This window comes from Papilio polytes, unplaced genomic scaffold (assembly GCF_000836215.1).
Source record: "Papilio polytes unplaced genomic scaffold, Ppol_1.0 DF824382.1, whole genome shotgun sequence".
In the NCBI taxonomy this organism is placed as follows: Eukaryota; Metazoa; Arthropoda; class Insecta; order Lepidoptera; family Papilionidae; genus Papilio; species Papilio polytes.
In genome coordinates, this window is record NW_013524822.1 from 803,903 (window position 1) to 823,808 (window position 19,906).

The 19,906-nt window shown below is 32.3% G+C and overlaps 3 protein-coding genes across 6 annotated transcripts; 1 reads left to right on the top strand and 2 right to left on the bottom strand.

Annotated features, from left to right (window-relative positions):
- Window positions 1-3,883: 3,883 nt before the first annotated feature.
- Window positions 3,884-11,699, bottom strand: LOC106111543 (protein tumorous imaginal discs, mitochondrial-like). Of its 4 annotated transcripts, XM_013293691.1 has the most exons (11): window positions 11,494-11,696; window positions 11,119-11,333; window positions 10,573-10,803; window positions 9,970-10,138; window positions 8,982-9,076; window positions 8,325-8,483; window positions 7,681-7,752; window positions 6,717-6,824; window positions 6,174-6,279; window positions 4,911-4,941; window positions 4,210-4,288 (listed from the first exon to the last, which is right to left on the bottom strand). In XM_013293691.1, exons 1-10 carry the CDS (start codon window positions 11,660-11,662, stop codon window positions 4,928-4,930), a joined length of 1,338 nt encoding a protein of 445 aa, XP_013149145.1. In that variant the 5' UTR covers window positions 11,663-11,696; the 3' UTR covers window positions 4,210-4,288; window positions 4,911-4,927. The 4 variants fall into 4 exon arrangements, with proteins under 4 accessions (XP_013149130.1, XP_013149137.1, XP_013149145.1 ...); XM_013293676.1 differs by lacking the exon at window positions 4,911-4,941 and having other exon boundaries at window positions 3,884-4,288; window positions 11,494-11,697; XM_013293683.1 differs by lacking the exon at window positions 4,911-4,941 and having other exon boundaries at window positions 4,146-4,286; window positions 6,171-6,279; window positions 11,494-11,697.
- Window positions 11,700-11,940: 241 nt separating this feature from the next.
- Window positions 11,941-18,359, top strand: LOC106111485 (protein king tubby). Its single transcript, XM_013293607.1, has 7 exons — window positions 11,941-12,130; window positions 12,249-12,372; window positions 12,503-12,592; window positions 13,388-13,566; window positions 13,927-14,110; window positions 14,206-14,405; window positions 14,489-18,359. The coding sequence occupies exons 1-7, from the start codon at window positions 12,089-12,091 to the stop codon at window positions 14,891-14,893; spliced, it is 1,224 nt and encodes a 407-aa protein (XP_013149061.1). The 5' UTR covers window positions 11,941-12,088; the 3' UTR covers window positions 14,894-18,359.
- A 270-nt stretch (window positions 18,360-18,629) lies between these two features.
- LOC106111148 (60S ribosomal protein L28) lies at window positions 18,630-19,161 on the bottom strand. The gene has a single exon (XM_013293147.1). The coding sequence runs from the start codon at window positions 19,085-19,087 to the stop codon at window positions 18,668-18,670; it is 420 nt and encodes a 139-aa protein (XP_013148601.1). The 5' UTR covers window positions 19,088-19,161; the 3' UTR covers window positions 18,630-18,667.
- Between the last annotated feature and the right edge of the window lie 745 nt (window positions 19,162-19,906).

Below are 19,906 nucleotides of genomic sequence, written 5' to 3' on the forward strand. Positions count from 1 at the left end.
AAGACATTTTAACATCATACATATAATAAAATTGAGTGTCAGTTTGTAATATCAAAAGAATAATTCCAGATTTCGAGAAGATGTATTTGCGTTGCCGATAACGAAAATCGCATTTAAAATATTTTTGTCTATCTGTCCGCAAGACGCGTTTGTTCCATACACTCTCCGAAACGGCTGAGCCGATTTCTAGCGAAATTTCACTGAAGCGTAGCTTACATAGGCTAATTTTTTTTTTAATTTCGCAGTGTCGAAATGGCGTAACGGATAGTCCTTTGCGCTAACGAAGTTTGCGAGCGACAGTTCATTCTAAATAAAATCTTGATAATAGATTCTGAGTATGTACTGTTTTAATCAGTGTATTAGTGTTGCTTGTTGCCTGTAGAGACCGTTACATAATAGTGCTATAATATTTAATGTTAACAAATATTTGTTGTGTTGTACATTTGCGAATGTGGCTGCTATGAACGCGTTGGGACGATAAAGCCAGCTTTTACCTTTGTAGCGCACATTACAAGCCTGCAGTGCCGCAATAAAAGATAACGCTTGTCTGCTCTAATTTACTTTTTTACTGCACAAACATCTCAAACCTAAATTGGAGTTCAAATTAGCAATTGTTTATTTTTACTTAATCTGTACTAATATAATAAAGGGTAAACACACACTTCTTTGTTGCCTAAAATGTCAACAATTACAGTATATTTTTGAATAAATCTTTTTTTAAAAAATAGCTCTACACTTACGTCACGCTTTAGGCTACATACTTTTACGACGTTAAACTTAGGAGGTAAATATTTTGGATAAAGACTCAAATGTGGGAAAGAGACCATAAGTTGCTGCCAACATAAGGGAAGCAGTCATCATGTCATGTCATTTTCAGATGTAAACAATAAAATAAAATTTTCATAATTTCATGCGGATGAAACCGCACCGGAACAGCTAGTATAATATAACCAGTAAAGCTAACGAATGTATAAACTATACAAATGGACTTTAGAAAGTGGGTTTAAATTGATTACGACGACAAATTTTTTGTTCTAGTAAATCTAAGATCGACATAAACGTTACGTATTCGTCCAAATCGATAAAAAAAGTTACCACTTTGATAACAACAAATTAGATTAAATATCTTTCTAACAAAATAAATGCAAAAATATCCTTCGTGATTTGTTGGCGTCATTCCACTTTAAAGTGAGAAATAAAATTAAAATTTCCTTCGCTGTTTGCAATAGAATATAGTTTGAATTCAAAATAATAAGATTCAAATTAATATTTGCTTCACTGAATCGACATTGATTGGATCTTGATTGGACTCTGTTTACAGTGCTCCCAGCCCCCAACCCCCAGCCCCTATCACTGCATTGATTCCGGACTTGTTCGAGACAAAGTCAACCCGAATGCATTTCAATGCTTCCAATTATCAAGGGAGTACCGAGAAACAAGCTTATTGAGTTTACCTGTTATGCTCCAATGCTATCATTAGTTTCCACTGCAGAAACACGTATATAAAAACATATTGTTATCTCTATTTATTCAAAAATAATGAAAGGGACGACAACATGTCTACGTATGTCATGTTTTTATTCGTTGTTATTTTAAACCACTGACCTCTTAAAGTGACAGGCTATTCTTATTTTGTGTCTATTTTGGCGCTGGTAGTTGCGGTTGATAGCGGTTAAGAGTTTTCAAACGCATAGATTTGTGTTTTAAATCGTTGCTTTTTCTAAAATCTATACTATTATAATAAAGCGTAAACACACACTTCTTTGTTGCCTAAGATGTCAGCAATTACAGCATATTTTTGAATAATCCTTTTTTAAATAAAAAGCCCTACACTTACGTCACGCTTTAGGCTATATATTTCACGCCATTAAACTTAGGGGGTAAATATTTTGGATGAAAACCCTAATGTGGGAAAGAGACCATAAGTTGCTGCCAACATCAAGGAAGCGAGGTTGCCATGGTTTGTCATAATGTCATGTCATTTTGACATTAGCAATTGATAATTTGTAAACAAGAAAACAAATTTTTCATAATTATATGCGGATGAAGTCGCACGGGAACAGCTAGTATATTATAAAAGATCTATTATAGACATTAGACTTTGACTTTCAGGTTAAAAAAATTGTTCATTTATTTAAGCTATAGTAAACCGCAAAAACAAATTGAAAACATTCTTATAGAGATGACATTTTATATTAAAAACTGCACAGAATCTGAAGTGGAATGACTCGAGCTGAGAGCAAAATGTTAGAGAACATAAACTGCGCTCTACCTCTAGTTCATTTAATGATGAAAAAAAGTTGAGAATTTGTCGACCGGAGCGTCCTTTGAACGTTGAAAAATTAAAATGTTTTTCGTTATCATAAATTAGAGCTAAAATAGTCTCTTTTAAAGCATATCATGATGTTCATTTATTTTACTCATTATTTTTTTTAATGGAATATACGTAAATTGCAGTTTCTATTGCTTTACTGTATTGCATTATTAATTTGTATTAAGTCACTACTTTTATGGTACTAGCTTTCGCTCACGACTCCTCGTAGAGTTAAAAAAAAAAACAAAAATAAGTAATCTACTGTTCCTCCAGACCAACCTCTACGTTTATACCAAATTTCATCGAGTTCCGTTCAGCCGTCTGTAAACTCTAACATCCATCCATCTAAACTGCCGCATTTAAAATACTAATAAGATCTACATTAGTTCATACATTTACTTTAAAAATGTAAATAAACGGATATGAAATGAGTTCGTTCAAGTAAACTTCCGAACAAGATATTTATTGAATTGAAACATAACATCGAGAATTGTTTGGTTACCTATACTTCCTTCAAATTGTTACTCATTTGAATTGATAATATTCGAGTTAGTTATTGAACTGAATAGCTGAGTTTCTGTATGTTTTTTTTTTCTCGGTGCTATTTCTTGAACTACGTTCAAACGGGATAAAGGATTGCGTTATTTCGAGTTAATCTTTAAAGAACTCCATGACGTCCAAAACAAAATTAGGTTGTGTGCCAAAAGTTTATGAAACAAAAACAATTACGGCCGCTCTACGACTTAGTTTATCACAACTTGTTCTTCACTGTTTCTATTCTGGAATTATTCCAAGTAACACACAATTCATTTATTTAATCGAGTGAATTTCCACTCTTCGGCTACAGACTCTAACAAACATCCATCCATTTAAACTTTGCATTTATAATATTAGTAATATTTATGCCTCTTTGGTGGCAGCTGCCTCCCTTTCGCTGGTCATGAAGTAAAAAATTTTCTCAATGGTGGGCAACGCATCTGTAGTTCCTCTGGTTATGCGAATGTCTATGGGCATCGTTGACCACCTCTGTGTCCTCGACGCTTGTTTGCCATCTTTTCTTATAATAAAGTTGGCAGCCTAACGCATGTGTGACATCGATCTATGGATTATCTAAAACAATCTTACTAATCTTATTAATATTATAAATTCGAAAGTTTAGATGGATGTTTGTTAGAGTTTGTAGCCTAAACGGTTGAACGGATCTCCTTGAAATTCGGCACAGATGTAGAGCATACTCTGGAAGAACACATATGCTACTTTTTATCCCGAAAATAATTACGGTTCCCGTGGGATTCATTACAATATCAATATCAATATCTACTGCCATGGGATATGTAACCCAGAAAGTTCCTTGATTTTTTTTTGTAATACCACTCAGTCGAATAGTTGCAGTGACATGTTATCTTGATTGACTTCGTCCACATGTATTTGAAAATACAGCCTATGTTACTCAGCGATAACGTGGCTTTCTAATAGTAAAAGAATTTTTGAAATCGGACTAGTAGTTTTTGAGTTAATTCAATACATACAAAAATACAAATCTTGATATTAGTAAAGATTAAAACAATATTGCAGTATTAAATCATTTATTTTCCATATCTACACACTAGTTAACCGCTATATACAGCTTCCATATTCCGTGGTAACTAGACTACTAGCGAAAGTCAACGAAATATTTCCTTCATATCACAGTACTGAATAAAATAAATGGAATTTGACATTACAGATTCGAAACGAAAATGTTACGAATTCAAATTAAAAAAGAAATCCATACACATAACTATACGAGAAATAATTTGAACTACAATCCCTCTATACCAAGTATTTATTTTTATCCTTTGCTTCTTTTAGATTCTTTCAAGTCGTCATCTTCTGGAGTTGTTGGAGACGAACCTTCAATGCTCTTCTTTTCTTTAAGAGCTTCTTTAACAGCATCCACTAAATCCTGTGGCTCCGATATTGAAATTTTTTTACCTGTGAATTGTATTGCATTTTAATGAGCAAAGAACATTGCAACGCTTGTTAGGGCGAACGCCCAGGGCGATAAACTCATAATATTCAGCATTTAAACCGCCCCCCTTTACTTCCCAAAGCATAGTAAAAAGGGGGCGTCGTATAAATCTCACCCAGGGCGCTAATAGTCCTAAAGCTAGTTCTGTGTACGTTTCAAATTGTACAGTAGTGTTTTTTTGCAACTTCTGAAATTTTAGACCTACGACCAAGGGCGGATCCAGCTTTGGCGCCAGGGGGGGGGGGGGGTGTCACATAGTAGTGGTAAAGTCAAGAGCTTGACAAAATATGTAAGTAAATATATTTTGTCAAACTTTCAACCGGCCAGTTCAGGGGGGGTCATGACCCCATGACCCCCCCCTCCTCTTGATCCGGCGTTGCCTACGTCACTTGTCTTTCCTAAATAAGATACGGCTAAATTCTACAAACTGCTATATAAAGTCCCATTCGTATAATAAATGAATTTTATTACTTTAATTTTTTTTTATTAGAATTCTTATATTACATAATTTACTGTCTACAATCAAAAAACTATTCAATGACTAAAATCTATCTATTGTAAAATTTAGTACATAGTACAACTTACAATAGGGGCTTGATTCTTTATAATTTGTCACCTAAAGGAGAGAAATGACGTCATCAAACTTGACTAAAGGTATGGAGTATAGCATGATGGATAAGGTCGGGACTAAATGAAACGACATTTTAATTTAACATTTATATTCAAGAAATAAATATACACAATATCACAAAATCAACCATCATACTATATCCCATTTAAAACATAAATAATCATATTTAAATAAAATATTTACAATTAAATTAACAAAAATGGTTAAAGTGTTATAAAGCATTAAGGTCCTGTCCCACAACTGGCTGATAGAGTCTCAGATAATTCAAAAATGATGTCACTATCAGATAAGGGAACAAAATTCGATATTTGCATCACATTTTACATGTTGAATCAGACAATTTACAATTTGGTGGGACAGGCTCTTAGGGCTCTCCTATAATTTGTTCCAAATATTGACCCAAACTTTGTAAACAATAGCTTTTATAGTTAAATTCAGTGAAAATAAGAGATTATATGAACATTAGATAACAATGTATTATTTTAAACTTTTGATACAATTTTTGTTTCTCAAATCTTTTTCTGCAATCTCAAGTCTGTAATAATTCTGTGATTACAAACTTACAAAGGTTAAATTGAATACACTTTTACTAGGATTAGTAAAAAGTATGTTTTACTTACAAAGTTTAGGTGTTTAGAAACAGAATATTAACCTCCCATTCAAATATAAATTGTCAACTAAAATCCAATACTGAATCATTCTATATATTAGGATATTTTCTGAACATAGAAATTCAAGCCTCATATAATTCAGGCTGTTCCTTCTTTCTCTTTAATGAATTTTGATAACCTAAAGGTCTATCCATATCTTGGGTTAAGCCGCTATTTCTCTCCTGCATTTTTTCTACATACTCTTGGAAACCGATTTTATCTTTAGGATCGGATATCGCAAACACAATAATTAAAAATACAGTCATAAGAAAACCGACAGCAAAAGAAGCTGGATTATTCCTACAAGAATCTAACAAACTATCTATGAAAGTCCACAATTTAGATTCTTTCCTTCCAGAATATTCTGAATCTTTATTCATATGATGAATCTTTTCAGATTCCGAGTCATTTTTACTGGTATTTTTGGTATTTTCTGTAAAATAAATTTTGAAAAATAATACAATCAGACTCCAATATTCTAGGCATTGTAGCGAAGCAGTTTTAACATGTTTTTAATGCTATTATTTTGCGGATAGCAGAATCTTCTAAGTATCTATATTTTCTTACCATCTCTATCGAAGGAGACTCCTTGCACTTGTCCCGGCGTGTCTTCCTCCAACTCTGCGTATGCGCACATTAAAGCCTTCTGTTTCCCTGACAGCACTTTAGGTACCTTTATTAGGAAATATGAATATATCAAATAATACAAAATTACAGCATATTTATTATCAATATTATTTCTAAACTAGCTGTTTCCGTGCGGCTTTACATACCTTATTGATAAAATGAGTAATTGTTAAAAACTTTTTTTTTGATTATACTCTGTAAAACTTTCAAATGTCCAAATGACGATGAAAGCTATTGGTTGATAATTTAAGTAACCATGGGAACTGATTCTTTAAGTTCTCTAAGTTTTGCAGTCGGTTTCCCGTTCTTGAAAAGATATTTTTCCAATTTTCTAACCCCATAAATGTAATAGCATGAAAATATATAGTCGTAAGTGAAGGGCTTTGTATTAAAGAAGAAATTATTGGAAAATGTGCTATGACTGCTGACATCTTAAATAACAAAGTTGTTAAACTTAAGATAGTAATATATTGAGTTTCAAACCTGTATTTTTATATGTACGTAATGATCTCCATAGCCGTGTTGGCTGACTCTCTTCATCCCCTTACGTGACAAGCGAATTGTGCTGTGAGACGATGTTCCCGGCATTATCTATACAATAAACATTCATTACATATTAAAAAATAATGGCCAGTTTCCCAGCTCCATTTAACGATTAGTGTTTTAAATTCGATAAATTCATTAAATGCATTTCTGACCTCCGCAACTGAGTTTTACTCCGTTGAAACATAGGTCAATGTTAGGTGAAAAAAATAAGTGGTGACTTCAGAAACCCAGCATAAATCATCACCAGGTCAATACAGGATGGCCGAGACAGACGTTTTTAACAAACAAAAACTATAGTTTCAACATGAATTTAGAGATATTTGAATTAAGAAAGAAAGAAGAAAGAAATCAGTTTATTCAAAAAAAATGAAAAGGTATTCATTCGGCAAGTGCTCTGTGTACACCGAAGCGCCGGTTTTCAATTATTTCTAAAAAACAGAACACGCAGTTTTACAAAATAGTAGAAGAAAAAAAATTATAATATATATTAAATAAGAATTAATGTAAAACAATTAGTATACTTCAAAGCCCTCTAGTGAATAAATGCAGCAACTTTGGATAGAGGTAAGTTGGCTTAAATCGTCATATTTACAACCAAAGAATCTACTATAGTTATTGTCTTCTTGGACACCCTGTACATCCCCACTGAGAGGTTCCGAGCCTACAATAAGTTAGCATTTAGGCCATTAACAGCACACTATGGGTTGATTACACACATATCTAAAAATTTCTTAACATATACAGGCATCACGATGTTTTCCTTCATCATAAGAAAGAGTAAATGAAAATTTCACAAATATACATAGCGGGATTCGAATCCAAGACTTGCAGATTTCAAGTCAATGTCTTAAATTTCAACTTTATGATTTAAAAACTTCTATATATTTTTCTTAATAAATACCTGCAGCGTGTGATCTTCGTATAAGCCTTGTATCCTGACAGTGCCGCCTAATACCGCTTGTGCCACAGAAATCTGTCAAACAAAACATAGAATAACATATCTTATATGATTTATATAAAAATTTAATTGAATTGATTTATTACTTTATCTATGAACAATGTAAAATATATAATCTGTACTTGATAATATTCTTTACTGAAAATACGTACTTCATTTACTATCTAATAAATCCGAAAACTGTTGTCTAACCAAACAAAAAAACCAAACCAAATAGATTTAATGGGCGTCGTTCGATTTTGTTTATAATATAATACAAAATAACACGAAAACGATCTATAAAAACCAACACACCAAGCTAAATTCTGACCCAAGCAATAAAATATGTAATACGCCCCATTTCTGTCTGCGTGGATTAAAAAAAAAAAACAAAAGTAAGCGGGTTCTGTTCCAGACTATCCTCTACATCTATGACAATCATCAATATCCATTCAGTAGTTTAGGCTACAAATACTAACATCCATCCATTTAAAAATTCACATGTTAAACTCCAAATTCCATTAAAATTTCTACATCTATCAGATTGTAACATACAAAGTATTCAGTTTGTTTAAGTATTTCTCCGAGTCACTTAAGTTAATACTTACAGAACAATCAGTGTGAACATCTGCACCATCTCTCTTGAAGTAAGTAGATTCTTCCACTTTAAATGTTATAAACACCTCATTATTGCCAACTGCCATACGAACTGTCTGTCCATTCTCTACACCCGCTGGCACTGGAACTGTTATCTTTTTACGTTGCACCTAAAATTACATTTTTTTTTATAATATAAGGTGACAAACAAGCAAGCGGCCACCTGAATCCACCGAAATGGAAAGAGGACATTTTTCCTTCCTATGCATCTCCTCCAGCGTCAAATCCACTTTTCCTTCCCATCCTTTCTTCTTAAGAAAAGGGTGGAAAGGGAAAGGGATTAAAATTAGGCCTCCGGCACCACACTCATCAGACGAAACGCGGAATTGCTTCCACTTCACATACATTATATTTTGATACATCCTTGTAATTTATAGCAATTACTGTCGGCTTTATTTCAGTTTACATACAGTTTTAGCTAAATAGTTGATTATAACAGTAAAATGTAAGAAAAACTGAAACTGTCCAGTCCGACTACTCAGTTAAAACTGAAAGTGTGTAGCAGGCTTTATACATCACTTTGGCAATTGCTTGGTGTGGATTTCTGATACTTATTCTACACTAAGCATCTCCCTCTGTGACTCCTAAGCGACTAAATTAACACTTACCGATTGGCCCTTTCCTTCACATTCAATGCATGGGAATTTAATTAACATTCTTGTACCATGACAATGTCGACAAGTGGAGCGCATCACAAATGGACCTAAAAATATAGAAAATATATCATATACTAATTATTCCATATATCTATATTTCTTTTTCTCTATATAATACATTTTACAAAATTTGATATAAAAATAAAATAAAATATAAAAAATAGAGCACCACCGGCTGCGGAATCCGATGACTCAAGCAACCAGTGGTCAGGGCAGAGACAGGAACCTTCTCACTATTTGTGCGGTTTCTAAAATAACCGCCTTTTGAATCGGGCTCACATACTGATATTATTAACTAGCTGTTCCCGTACGGTTTCATCCGCTCGAAATTATGAAAATTTTATTTCATTGTTTACATTTGTCAAATTATCAATAGCAAATGTCAAACTGACATGACATGACAAACCTTGGCTATCTTATTTCCTTAATGTTGGCAGCAATTATGGTCTCTTTCCCACATAAGGAATTTTATTCAAAATATTTACCCTCTAAGTTTATTGGCGTGAAAATAGCCTAAAGCGTGACACAAGTGTAAGGCTTTTTATTTAAAAAAGAATTATTCAAAAATATGCTGTAATTGCTGACATCTTAGGCAACAAAGAAGTGTGTGTTTACGCTTTATTATAACAGTATAGATAAGAATCATAATAGTATAACGTAATATAGAACTTTAAGATTGTGTGCACATCTTTGACTAAATAAACGCACAAATGATGTACGATTGTCGATTGTTTTACAGCCAATCCAACTAATTAGTTGCACAACTAAAAATCGAGTAGTGTTCGTTCAATATAAGCTCATAAAAAACAGAACGAGACAAAACAGTTGTGCAATAGTTTAATCAAAGGTGTGGATGCTCTCTAATAGTTTAGCTTGATCAAAATTTGTCAAACAATACATAATAACAATAAACAATGTCAAAGAGATATTTAATTCATACCTCTAGAGAAGGTCTCCATTCCAGAACCATTACAATAAGTACATTTGATTGCTTTAGTTCCGAGCTCACAACGGGAACCATTGCACTTGGGACAGACATCCACTACATTCAAATTCACATCCTTATTGACACCCCGAGCTGCTTCCGTGAACCGTAAATTTAAAACAACCTACAAAAAAATTACTTATTAATACTGTGTAAAGTATCTTAGTATTCTTGGACAATAACAAAAAATTACACTCATGTGACAGCAAAAAAGTGCAGTTTTTTTTTAATCATAAAAAAACTAATTTGATTTTTTCTGTTCATATATCACATGAGTAAAACATCACTGAACACAGGTGAATAAAGTTTTAACTAATACCAGATTAATCCTTAAAAAATGACATTAAACTGGAAATGTAAAACTTTTAGATATATCCTATTTAAAAATACTAGCCGTTGCTTGCAACTTCGCCTGTGTAAAATTGAAAACTATAGCCTATACACACTGATAACATAGCTTTTTAATGGTGAAAGAATTTTTAAAATTGGCTCAGTAGTTTTTGAGTTTATTCAGTACATACAAATTTCCTTTTTGCAATATAAATATATAGATTGTACCTCTTGTGCAGCACCAAAACCAAATTGACTTTCAGCAAAGTCACTGAAACTCTCGCTTTTAAAGCCTGCATCTCCAAATATTTTCCGGAACAATTCTTCGGGGTCTATTGTAGATTTATATTGCCATTGATGTGTGAATCCATCAGCGCCACCTGGACCTCCCATTCCCATTTGCTCTGAAGTTGTGCCATATGTATCATACTGTTTGCGTTTGTTCTCATCCGAGAGAATCTGTGAATTTGTTAGAATTTTTTTAACAGAAATCTTTTAATTTTATTTCATCAAATACCTTGTCACTGGTACTTAAATAACATAAACACTTTTGTATCTTATTTATGTATATTGTGTGTGTCTCTTACTAATGTTATTAAATGTTATCTTTGGTTTGTATGGTAAATAACTTTTCTAATGGTGAAAGAACTTTTAAAATCGGCCTAATAGTTTTTGCATAAATTAAATACATACAAAAATACAAATCTTTCCGCTTCACAACATAATAACATAAATAATTTATAATAGACAAATAAATGTAAATAAATTAATTACCTCATATGCTTCAGACACTTCTTGGAACTTTTTAGAAGCTTCAGGATCGGATTTATTGGCATCAGGGTGATATTTTTTGGCAAGCTGATAATATGCTTTCTTAATATCTTTGGCTGATGAATTTTTAGCAACTCCTAAAACTTTGTAGTAGTCGACACGAGCATTTAAAGTGTTTGTAGTGTGAATAAATCGATGTTTTGGACCGACATAGTTATCTGTGGAAAGATTGAGGTTATAATTAATATATGATGTAAAGATACTGTAACATGTTACAAATTCTAAACAAAATGTGAACAACAGGTAAAGCTCTTTCAGGAGACCCTGAAGCGTAAGAAAACTGATCCCGGTGATGTAACGGCGGCATGTACAACTTACACTTTGAATTTTTATTTCCAATCGAAGTTATTATCGGACCAGTATAAAAATCACAATTGTTGCACTTATGATAAAAACGGCGGCATGGTGCTTTAGAAATGTTGGTGCTTAATATAGAACCAAGAGTTTTCGGACTTAAAAATCCGATTATACTACGAGTCGGGGCCATTTTTACTGAAAGAAAATGAAAGAAAATTGAACAGGATGACAGTTTCACTTTAGTGTTACCGTACTTTTATCTAAAATTGTTATCTATTCGCCCTTTTGCCTAATAAAGGACGATTTTAAATGAAGATGCCATTTTATTGAATAATTTTAATCAATTAAAGCTTTCGTATTGTATGTATTCCTTTTTGTTATGTTTAAACTAAAGTGACAATGTTAAGACTAAAAAAAAAATCGATCCGTTACCATTAGACACATAAAATTTATAACCGACAACACTGTTGTACTCCTAGGGCAACGGAAGGCAAGATGATTTATAAACAAAAAAATGAGCTTACATTCGCCAATTATTGTATTTAATACCGTAATAAATTAGGTAATTCTAATTACTACACCTTAAGAAGAAAATTGGCAGTGTAATTGTATTAAAATGGCATCTATTAATACCCGGGATCAAAAAATCGAGCAGCAAGTGAGTTTTATAATTTTGGTCAGATAAGCTTATAAATGTCCTAATTTATTACTTAAAGTAATCGCTATTTGCTTAATTCAATATTTTGAATGCAATTCATGATTTTTGTTCGTTGCAGAGACAATTAATGGAACAAAAAATGAGACAGAAAAGGCAGAATTCGGGAATGGTACAAGCTAACGATTTGCGAGTGAGTTCTGCTAAACGCCCAATATCAGGCAGCCGGTCACGCGAACTGCATGGTAAGCTTATAATAATAAAAAGAATAACTAATTTCATATTAATTGTTGTTATGTAGATCTTAATTTTTCTGCATGTATGTGGCAATGCTGTTTGTTTTAGTTATGCGCATCATTTTTTTTTTTACGACAGGCTATGATGGTCCGATGCAATTTCTTATGTCACCAGTAAATCCAGACCAAGTAATCCCTCTCCAAACTAATAGAATATCAACATTTGATGGTATGTATCATGTATTTTCCGATAGTAGCTTAATTTTGAATATTTTTAGCTATTTGATATGCTACATCTGTTTCCATACATTTTATTCATGTTTATTATCTCTTTAAATATATGTATGCTATAATTTTACAGCCTTACAAGTAAATGCAGTATAAAGTTAAACTTATAAACTAAGTATGAGCAGAATTTGTACTAATATTTGCTAGTATTACTCAGTTTATTCCTAAGTTTATCTTTGTAATGCATTTATTTGTAAGGCTGTTAGTTCTTAATTCATTCTGGTGGGAATGAGTATTCATTATCCATATTTTCAATTGTTTAACTGACCAATGATAACAGTTTTCTAGTTATGCAAGAACCGCTGCAGTATGATTTCCTTGCATATTTCACATAATAATCTGATCAAAATGGTGGTTCACAATCTACTACTAATCTATTTATATTAAAAAATATAGTCTCTATATATATTAAAAACAAATTTTAGAATTTCATGTACTCTAATTTTGAAAAGAATTGTTTTTGCAAGGCCGCATTTGGTCCAGGTATTTGATGATAGCTGATGCACATGCACAAAATTTTCTTTATTGTTACTTATTTGTGAAAACCAATAATTTTTGTATGTTCTGACTAACTTTAATGTTCCACGTACAAAAGTATTTAGAGGCAAGTTTTGTTTGTATATGAAAGTACTCTGTCCTTTGTGTAATTGTAAAAAGGGTTTATCAGAATCTACAGACTGAGATAAATCACTAGATACAAAAGTGTTTTTTTTATATCTCTGTTCATTCCATTCAGATTTAGGTAATCAGATAGAAGTACTAACTATCGGAGATGATGGTAGCGGGGAAGAGGAAGGGGAAAGTGTCCCCGTATGCAGTATGGGACGCGACATCAGTACTGATGATGTGTGTGCGGATGCGGCCGTAGCTCCCCTTCAAGGCCGCACTATACGACGTGATGGATCACCTAGTCCGGTAACTCAAACAACATAACCAGCTCACTATACGTCCCATCAAGGGGCTCAGAGCCTACCCTAAATAAGGGGTAACTAGTCCATAGTCAACCATGCTAGCCCACTGCCGGTTGACTTCTTACATATGTTTGAATTTCTTTGTTGATATGTGCAAGTTGGATCACTATGTTTTCCTTCACCGTAAGAACATATTAATTTCGAAAATCACATTGGTACTTGACGGGATTCGTACCCAAGACCTGTAGATTATAAGCCAAGTGCTTTAACCCCTGTGCCACCAATGCTTTTGCCTTACCTTACCTATGCATATGACGCCAAACTTTTTTTTTTTTACTGTTTAAAATGTTGTTTTAATTTTTAGAACGCAGAAATAGAGGGCTCAGTTGAAGGGTCAATAGAAACGTTTGTAGTGACACCTGCCAAGCATGGAACACTATATAAGTGTAGAATAGCTAGGGACAGGAAGGGAATGGATCGAGGTCTTTATCCCACATATTTCTTGCATCTGGAAAAAGACTATGGCAAGAAAGTATTCTTATTAGCTGGTGAGTTTCGTATTTTTGTGTTGATATTCACATTTGTCCCAAATTTGTGTTAGTTTTAGATAAATTCAATAAATAATCTAAATAACCTTTACCAGGTCGAAAACGGAAGAAATCTGCAACATCGAATTACCTAATATCCACTGATCCGACCGAATTGACCCGTCAGGCGGACAGTTTTGCTGGCAAACTGCGTTCAAACCTGCTTGGTACTGCCTTCACAGTATATGATAATGGTAAAGCTTGGAGAAAACATGATCATTCTCACACCAGGCAGGAACTAGCAGCTGTTGTATATGTAAGTAACTATGATATTTAAGTTATTTTTTATCATATGAAATAGACAAGCAGACACCATCTCTAAAAATTAACTAATTCTAGGATACAAATGTGCTAGGCTTTAAAGGACCACGGAAAATGACTGTGGTCCTACCTGGTATGACACCAGATCGGCAAAGAGTCACAATAACTCCACAAGACGACAGTGAAACCCTCCTCGAACGCCTGAAGACCCAAACCTTAGATGATATAGTGGTCCTTCATAATAAAACACCGGTTTGGAATGATGAAACCCAGTCCTATGTGTTAAACTTCCATGGCAGGGTGACACAGGCAAGTGTTAAAAACTTTCAAATTGTTCATGATTCTGAACCGGATTATGTAGTCATGCAATTTGGTCGTATATCAGAAGACATATTTACTATGGATTTTAGATATCCATTGTGCGCACTGCAAGCGTTTGGCATCGCTCTCAGTTCGTTTGATAGTAAATTGGCGTGCGAATAATCGAATTTAACTAAAATCGAGTAATGATCGAAATCCATTTTTATCATTTTTGGTCCTATAAGCAGGATTTTTTCAAATTCGTCTTAATTTTTATTTTATAAGTTATCAGTATTTAGTAATTTGTAAAAACTACTGCCGTCCGCTACTGGAAATAGCATCGTAGCGAATTATATAATTTTATTTCCTGTAATTTGTTATATATCTTCATTCAAAATATGATTGTGCTGACTCCAGTAGATTGATGCAAAACATTCCTGATAAATTTATTAATTACTAATTAAATTAGTTTTTTGGAATTTGGTGATTACAAAATCATGTTATCTAAATATTTCAAGAAATAAATACAGTAGTCTGAAACATAATTTTTCGACCTGTTTATGTCCACTCTTTTGAATATGGTCTTGTATTTTATTATTGATTATAAACACAAAATGAATTTATCCCACTAATATGATCATTGATTATTATTTACCTATTAAATAAGTCACTTGGTGTATTAAAAATAAGTTAATGTTAGATTAGATCACATTTCTACGAAATAAGCGCACAAAATTTAATTTTTTGGTGCTTCTTATGAATGGTTGTGTTTGTATTTTGTTTATTCATAAAAGTCATAAACAAAACTATGTATAGATGTTTTGTGAAAGATTGCTTATGTATATTTATTTATATTATGTATAAATATATGTTTTTTTAAGAGTTAAGGTCTTAAAGTTGAGGAATTGATGTTTGTAGACATAGTCAGTAGATAGTAGAATTTTTCATGTGTAATGTTAGTTTACATTCCATGTGCTTTAATTTTGAATGCCATTAATATATTTTGGCGGAAACACGCATTTTATGTACAAAATAATTTTTAGGGTAACAATATTTTAATGGAATTATTTACTAGTCATTGTGTAGCATAATTTAGTTATAGCAATTGCTTACATTGTCACAAACATGTAATGCAACATTTGATACAGTTTTTTTGTTTATATGGATCAAATTTTAAGGCAATTAAGATAAATTATGAAAACAAACTAATTTGCCTATATTAGAACCCTTAGACCTAGGGCACAAGGGCTGCAGAATGTTTTATAACAACGAGCATTTATTTAGGTATTAATTTAGATTTTATTGTAAAACAGTACTTAAAAATATGAAATTCCCACCTTAACTGGGATCTGGTATTTGATTGTGGTTTATAGTTTATTTAATTACGTCGTTGTAAGTCTTCAACCCGCAGTCGGCCAGTGTGTTTGACTATGGCCTAGTCACCCTACTTAGGGTTGGCTTCAACCCCTAAGTGGGGATGAATAATGAGCTGATGATAAATGTAATTTACTAGTTTACGTAAACACCAGATCAGTATTATATTTCACGTTGACAATAACACAGTTATAAATAAGTTTTCCCACAACTGCCTTTAAACCTTTTAGAATTGTATGTAGCATCACATTGATCAGAGACAATAATAATTATGTCTTTATATTGAGAAAATTAAAATCATAAAATGGTTATTGTTACGACTACCTGCAATTTTAATAAAAAATCTTAATATTGGTCTAATAATTGTCTCCAATTAGATAAATGTTTTGCAAATGCAATGCACTTAGAAAAATGTATAACAAATATGTATGAATGACAATGCTCTGAAATTCATATATTATCAAGTATTTTTTACAAATATCTTGTCTTACAAGGTAAAGATCCGTCAAATTACTGAATAGTACTGCATCAAGTATTTATTTTAAAGGTAATTTTGTTCACATAAAATTTACTATTTGCTGCACCTGGTTTTATTTTATATTTCATATTATTTGTGAATTTAAGTCTCAAAGCAAACTAGTTATGATTAAATCATGGAATTATAATGCTCCTCAAATTTCTATGATTGTCTGAACTTTGCTTTCATCAGGTGGAAGATATTTTCCCTGTCCTACTACTCGGTCTCGTATGCGTTTCACTCACTTCACGCGAGTCATACAGATTGAAAAAATTCAGACATTCAAAGAAAACTGAAGAGAATATACAATCTGATAGGAATAATAAATGTGTGCCTATATAGGGTATTTGTCTAAATAGTTAGATAAAATGAAATTTTAAACGAAATTTGTATAAATTTAAATTAAAAGAACTAAAGCGTCACTATAAATTAAAATGAGCTTGTATAGAATTGTATGGTAATTAGAAATGTTTCTAGCAAGTTTTAGAAAAAATGGATACCACAATGTTTTAATGGGTTTACTCCAGCTCGGTAAATATTGGGATACTATTATGCCTCAATACAGTAAATATGTAAAGAAAAAGTTATTTGACAACATTTTAAAAGTTTAAGTTTACTATATATTGAAGCGATGGTAAAATAAAGTAGAAGATATCAAGGCAGAAGAGTCACATCTTATCTGGCAATTATTGACTTTTATTGCAAATAAAGCCAATTAATTATGGTTCATTTGAAATATCTTGGCAGCCCATGGCACTGCGCCTTTTCTTCACTTTACCTAATATGTTCTGCGCAGTAACTTGCGTGAAATTCAGAGTCTCCAAGTTATAAGAGAACCACTACATGTAATGTTTTATTTTAAAATAATGAAATTATAAACAATACTATGTTAATATATAATAAAGCAGCGGAATTGAAAATGTATGGATTTAAGCATCTTTTAAAATGTAGATTTTTGGGGTATTGTGCCTTGTACTGTAAGTTAAATATTTGTGCCTTTAGTTTTCACTTTTATGTATTTTGTACCTGAAAATGTTCTAATCATGTCATCTTACAGAATTAATGATTATTTAAGTCAGCAAAGTTTGGAAAATATAGATTAAATCATGCCACATGTTACCAGTGAGAATATTTGAACATCCTGTATTTTACTTGTGACGGAAATTGTAAAAAAATCAGATTAACCATAAATTAAGTTGTCCAATCTTGCCACAAACTAAATCATTAAATTTTTGATTTAGTTGCTATATAAGTTAACACACAATATATTTGCAAAAAAAACACTTCAAAATATTTTGCAACAGTACTTTTTATACACTTTTTGCAATAGAATTGTGAATGCACAGTGTTTTAACTACCGCACTCAGAGTTGTTAAGTCACCAGTAATGTATAATTAATGACTCTGAGTGTACACTTGAAAACTCACAAAGTTCCACTTGTAAATTTTAAGCATGTCTTTTAATAGTTGTTTATTAGAAAAGTGTTAAAAATAAAGCTTGTTACAGTGACCTGTTGGAAATTTGAATAAATTTGCTATTTCAACTTTCTATTTGTGATATCTCTGTTGTAAATATTGACAGAATTTAATGAGACAAATGTTATTTTACTGTTCCAAGTATTTTCAGATAAATGGGGTTGTTTTGCTGTTTGATAAATTGAAATCATGCATGAGGCTTTTTTGTATTATTATATGAAATGTTTTACATTCCAGTTTTATCTCTTGACAGTCATTAATGTTTTACTAATAAATGTTTGCGAGGTAATTGATGTTTGTTTTATTTACTTGGCCTTTTTTTTTTTCAAATTGTTTCTTACCTGTGCATAGCCTCATTTGTTCACTGCTTAATTTTAGATGTTTTTCTATTGAAAGTTTGTGATTAATTAATGTAAAGTAAATTTTAAACAGTTAAGGCATCGGATAAATATGAAATAAGATTTTCATTAAAAAGATTTCAATGAAATTACTTATTTATTATCAAGAAGTTTAATCAATTAAAGAAATAGATTTTAAAATAATACAGCATACAAACTTTTAATTTTTTTATTGTCCGCTTAAATACATGAATTATTCACTCTTTGCCGCCGCTGCTTTAGGTTTCTTCGCTTTGGTGGGCCTTTGAGAGCGAAGGATGGCGGATGCACGGCGGAGTGTGGCTGTGGTCAAGTCGGTACGGTAGTTGTTAGCTTTGAGCAGCCTCTTTACCTTAAACAAGGAACGCCTCGCGCCGGCTTTGAATGGACGACGCACAATGTTCTTCACAGGCTTATGTGTTGCCTTGGCTTTCTTGTACACGACTGTGAAACCTTTCCTGTCAGGATTCTCAACCACACTTACTGCTTTTTTGTGGATCAATCCATTGTATCTGTACGAGTTGAGGTTAGTCACATTGTTCGGTTCCTTGCTGAACGGCTTCTTAATGTTACGCTTCTTCACCAGGAAGGCGCTGTTGTTCCTGATTATCATCCAATTTAAATGGGACGACATTTTTGTTTTTCCGCTATAAACTATATAACCACAACGTGCTCACGACGTGTGCTTAGACAAGAAAAGGAAGGATTTTGTGACTCACTAGAGATGTGCCAACATTTTTTGATGTAAAATCGATTTGGTGAATCGACTTCAAAAAAATAACAAGTTCTATAAAAAATAATAAAACTTGTTAAATGTAATGGTACAACAGGAATATTGAAAAATAAATCGAATAGTTAAAACAATGTAATAGAATGTGTTTAACATACGAGACAGCTTGAGAAATATAATTACCATTTCTTAATTTAGTAAAATATTACTAACATTGTTATGCACCTGCAGGTTAATTGATCGGTTTTTGTGCACTTATTTTTTCTCTTTCTGTGTAATAGCTGTTGTAAATAATTATTTAAATTAATGAAAAGCAGGGGTTTTTCTATAGTAATTTTCGTAGGCAGTAACAAATTCGTAAATCTGTGACTACCCTTCTAAGATACGAGTATGAGTTTTGTCATTGCCGTAATATTTATTTTCATCGTTACAGTGATTTGTTTAGCAGAAGATTGAATGGTGTTAGGTTGAATCGAGTTTTTGGAAATAAAGATCGATTTTTTGAAGTTTGCGTTGCATCGATTTACGATGTCAAGCTGTATCTGTGCTGGTGTGTTTATGGCAAATTGACAAAGAGGTTGTACCTATTTGTATACCAGAACTTTAAAATCCTTAACTGTAAAATGTAGTTACATAAAAATCAAATAACTGGGTCACTAAAATAGCATTTTATTTGATTGTTATAGCTAAGAGGATATAGTTTATTATAGTTGGTTATAGCTA

Excerpts from the sequence above, each read along its gene's own strand:
- LOC106111543 (XM_013293668.1), bottom strand. The coding sequence starts at position 11,662 with ATGGCCCCGACTCGTAGTATAATCGGATTTTTAAGTCCGAAAACTCTT. Across the intron at positions 11,334-11,493 it reads TGGAAATAAAAATTCAAAGT|ATAACTATGTCGGTCCAAAA; the intron begins GTAAGTTGTACA and ends ATCTTTCCACAG. Across the intron at positions 10,804-11,118 it reads AAGTGTCTGAAGCATATGAG|ATTCTCTCGGATGAGAACAA; the intron begins GTAATTAATTTA and ends ACAAATTCACAG.
- LOC106111148 (XM_013293147.1), bottom strand. The coding sequence starts at position 19,087 with ATGTCGTCCCATTTAAATTGGATGATAATCAGGAACAACAGCGCCTTC.
- LOC106111485 (XM_013293607.1), top strand. The coding sequence starts at position 12,089 with ATGGCATCTATTAATACCCGGGATCAAAAAATCGAGCAGCAA. Across the intron at positions 12,593-13,387 it reads TAGAATATCAACATTTGATG|ATTTAGGTAATCAGATAGAA; the intron begins GTATGTATCATG and ends CATTCCATTCAG. Across the intron at positions 14,406-14,488 it reads AACTAGCAGCTGTTGTATAT|GATACAAATGTGCTAGGCTT; the intron begins GTAAGTAACTAT and ends AACTAATTCTAG.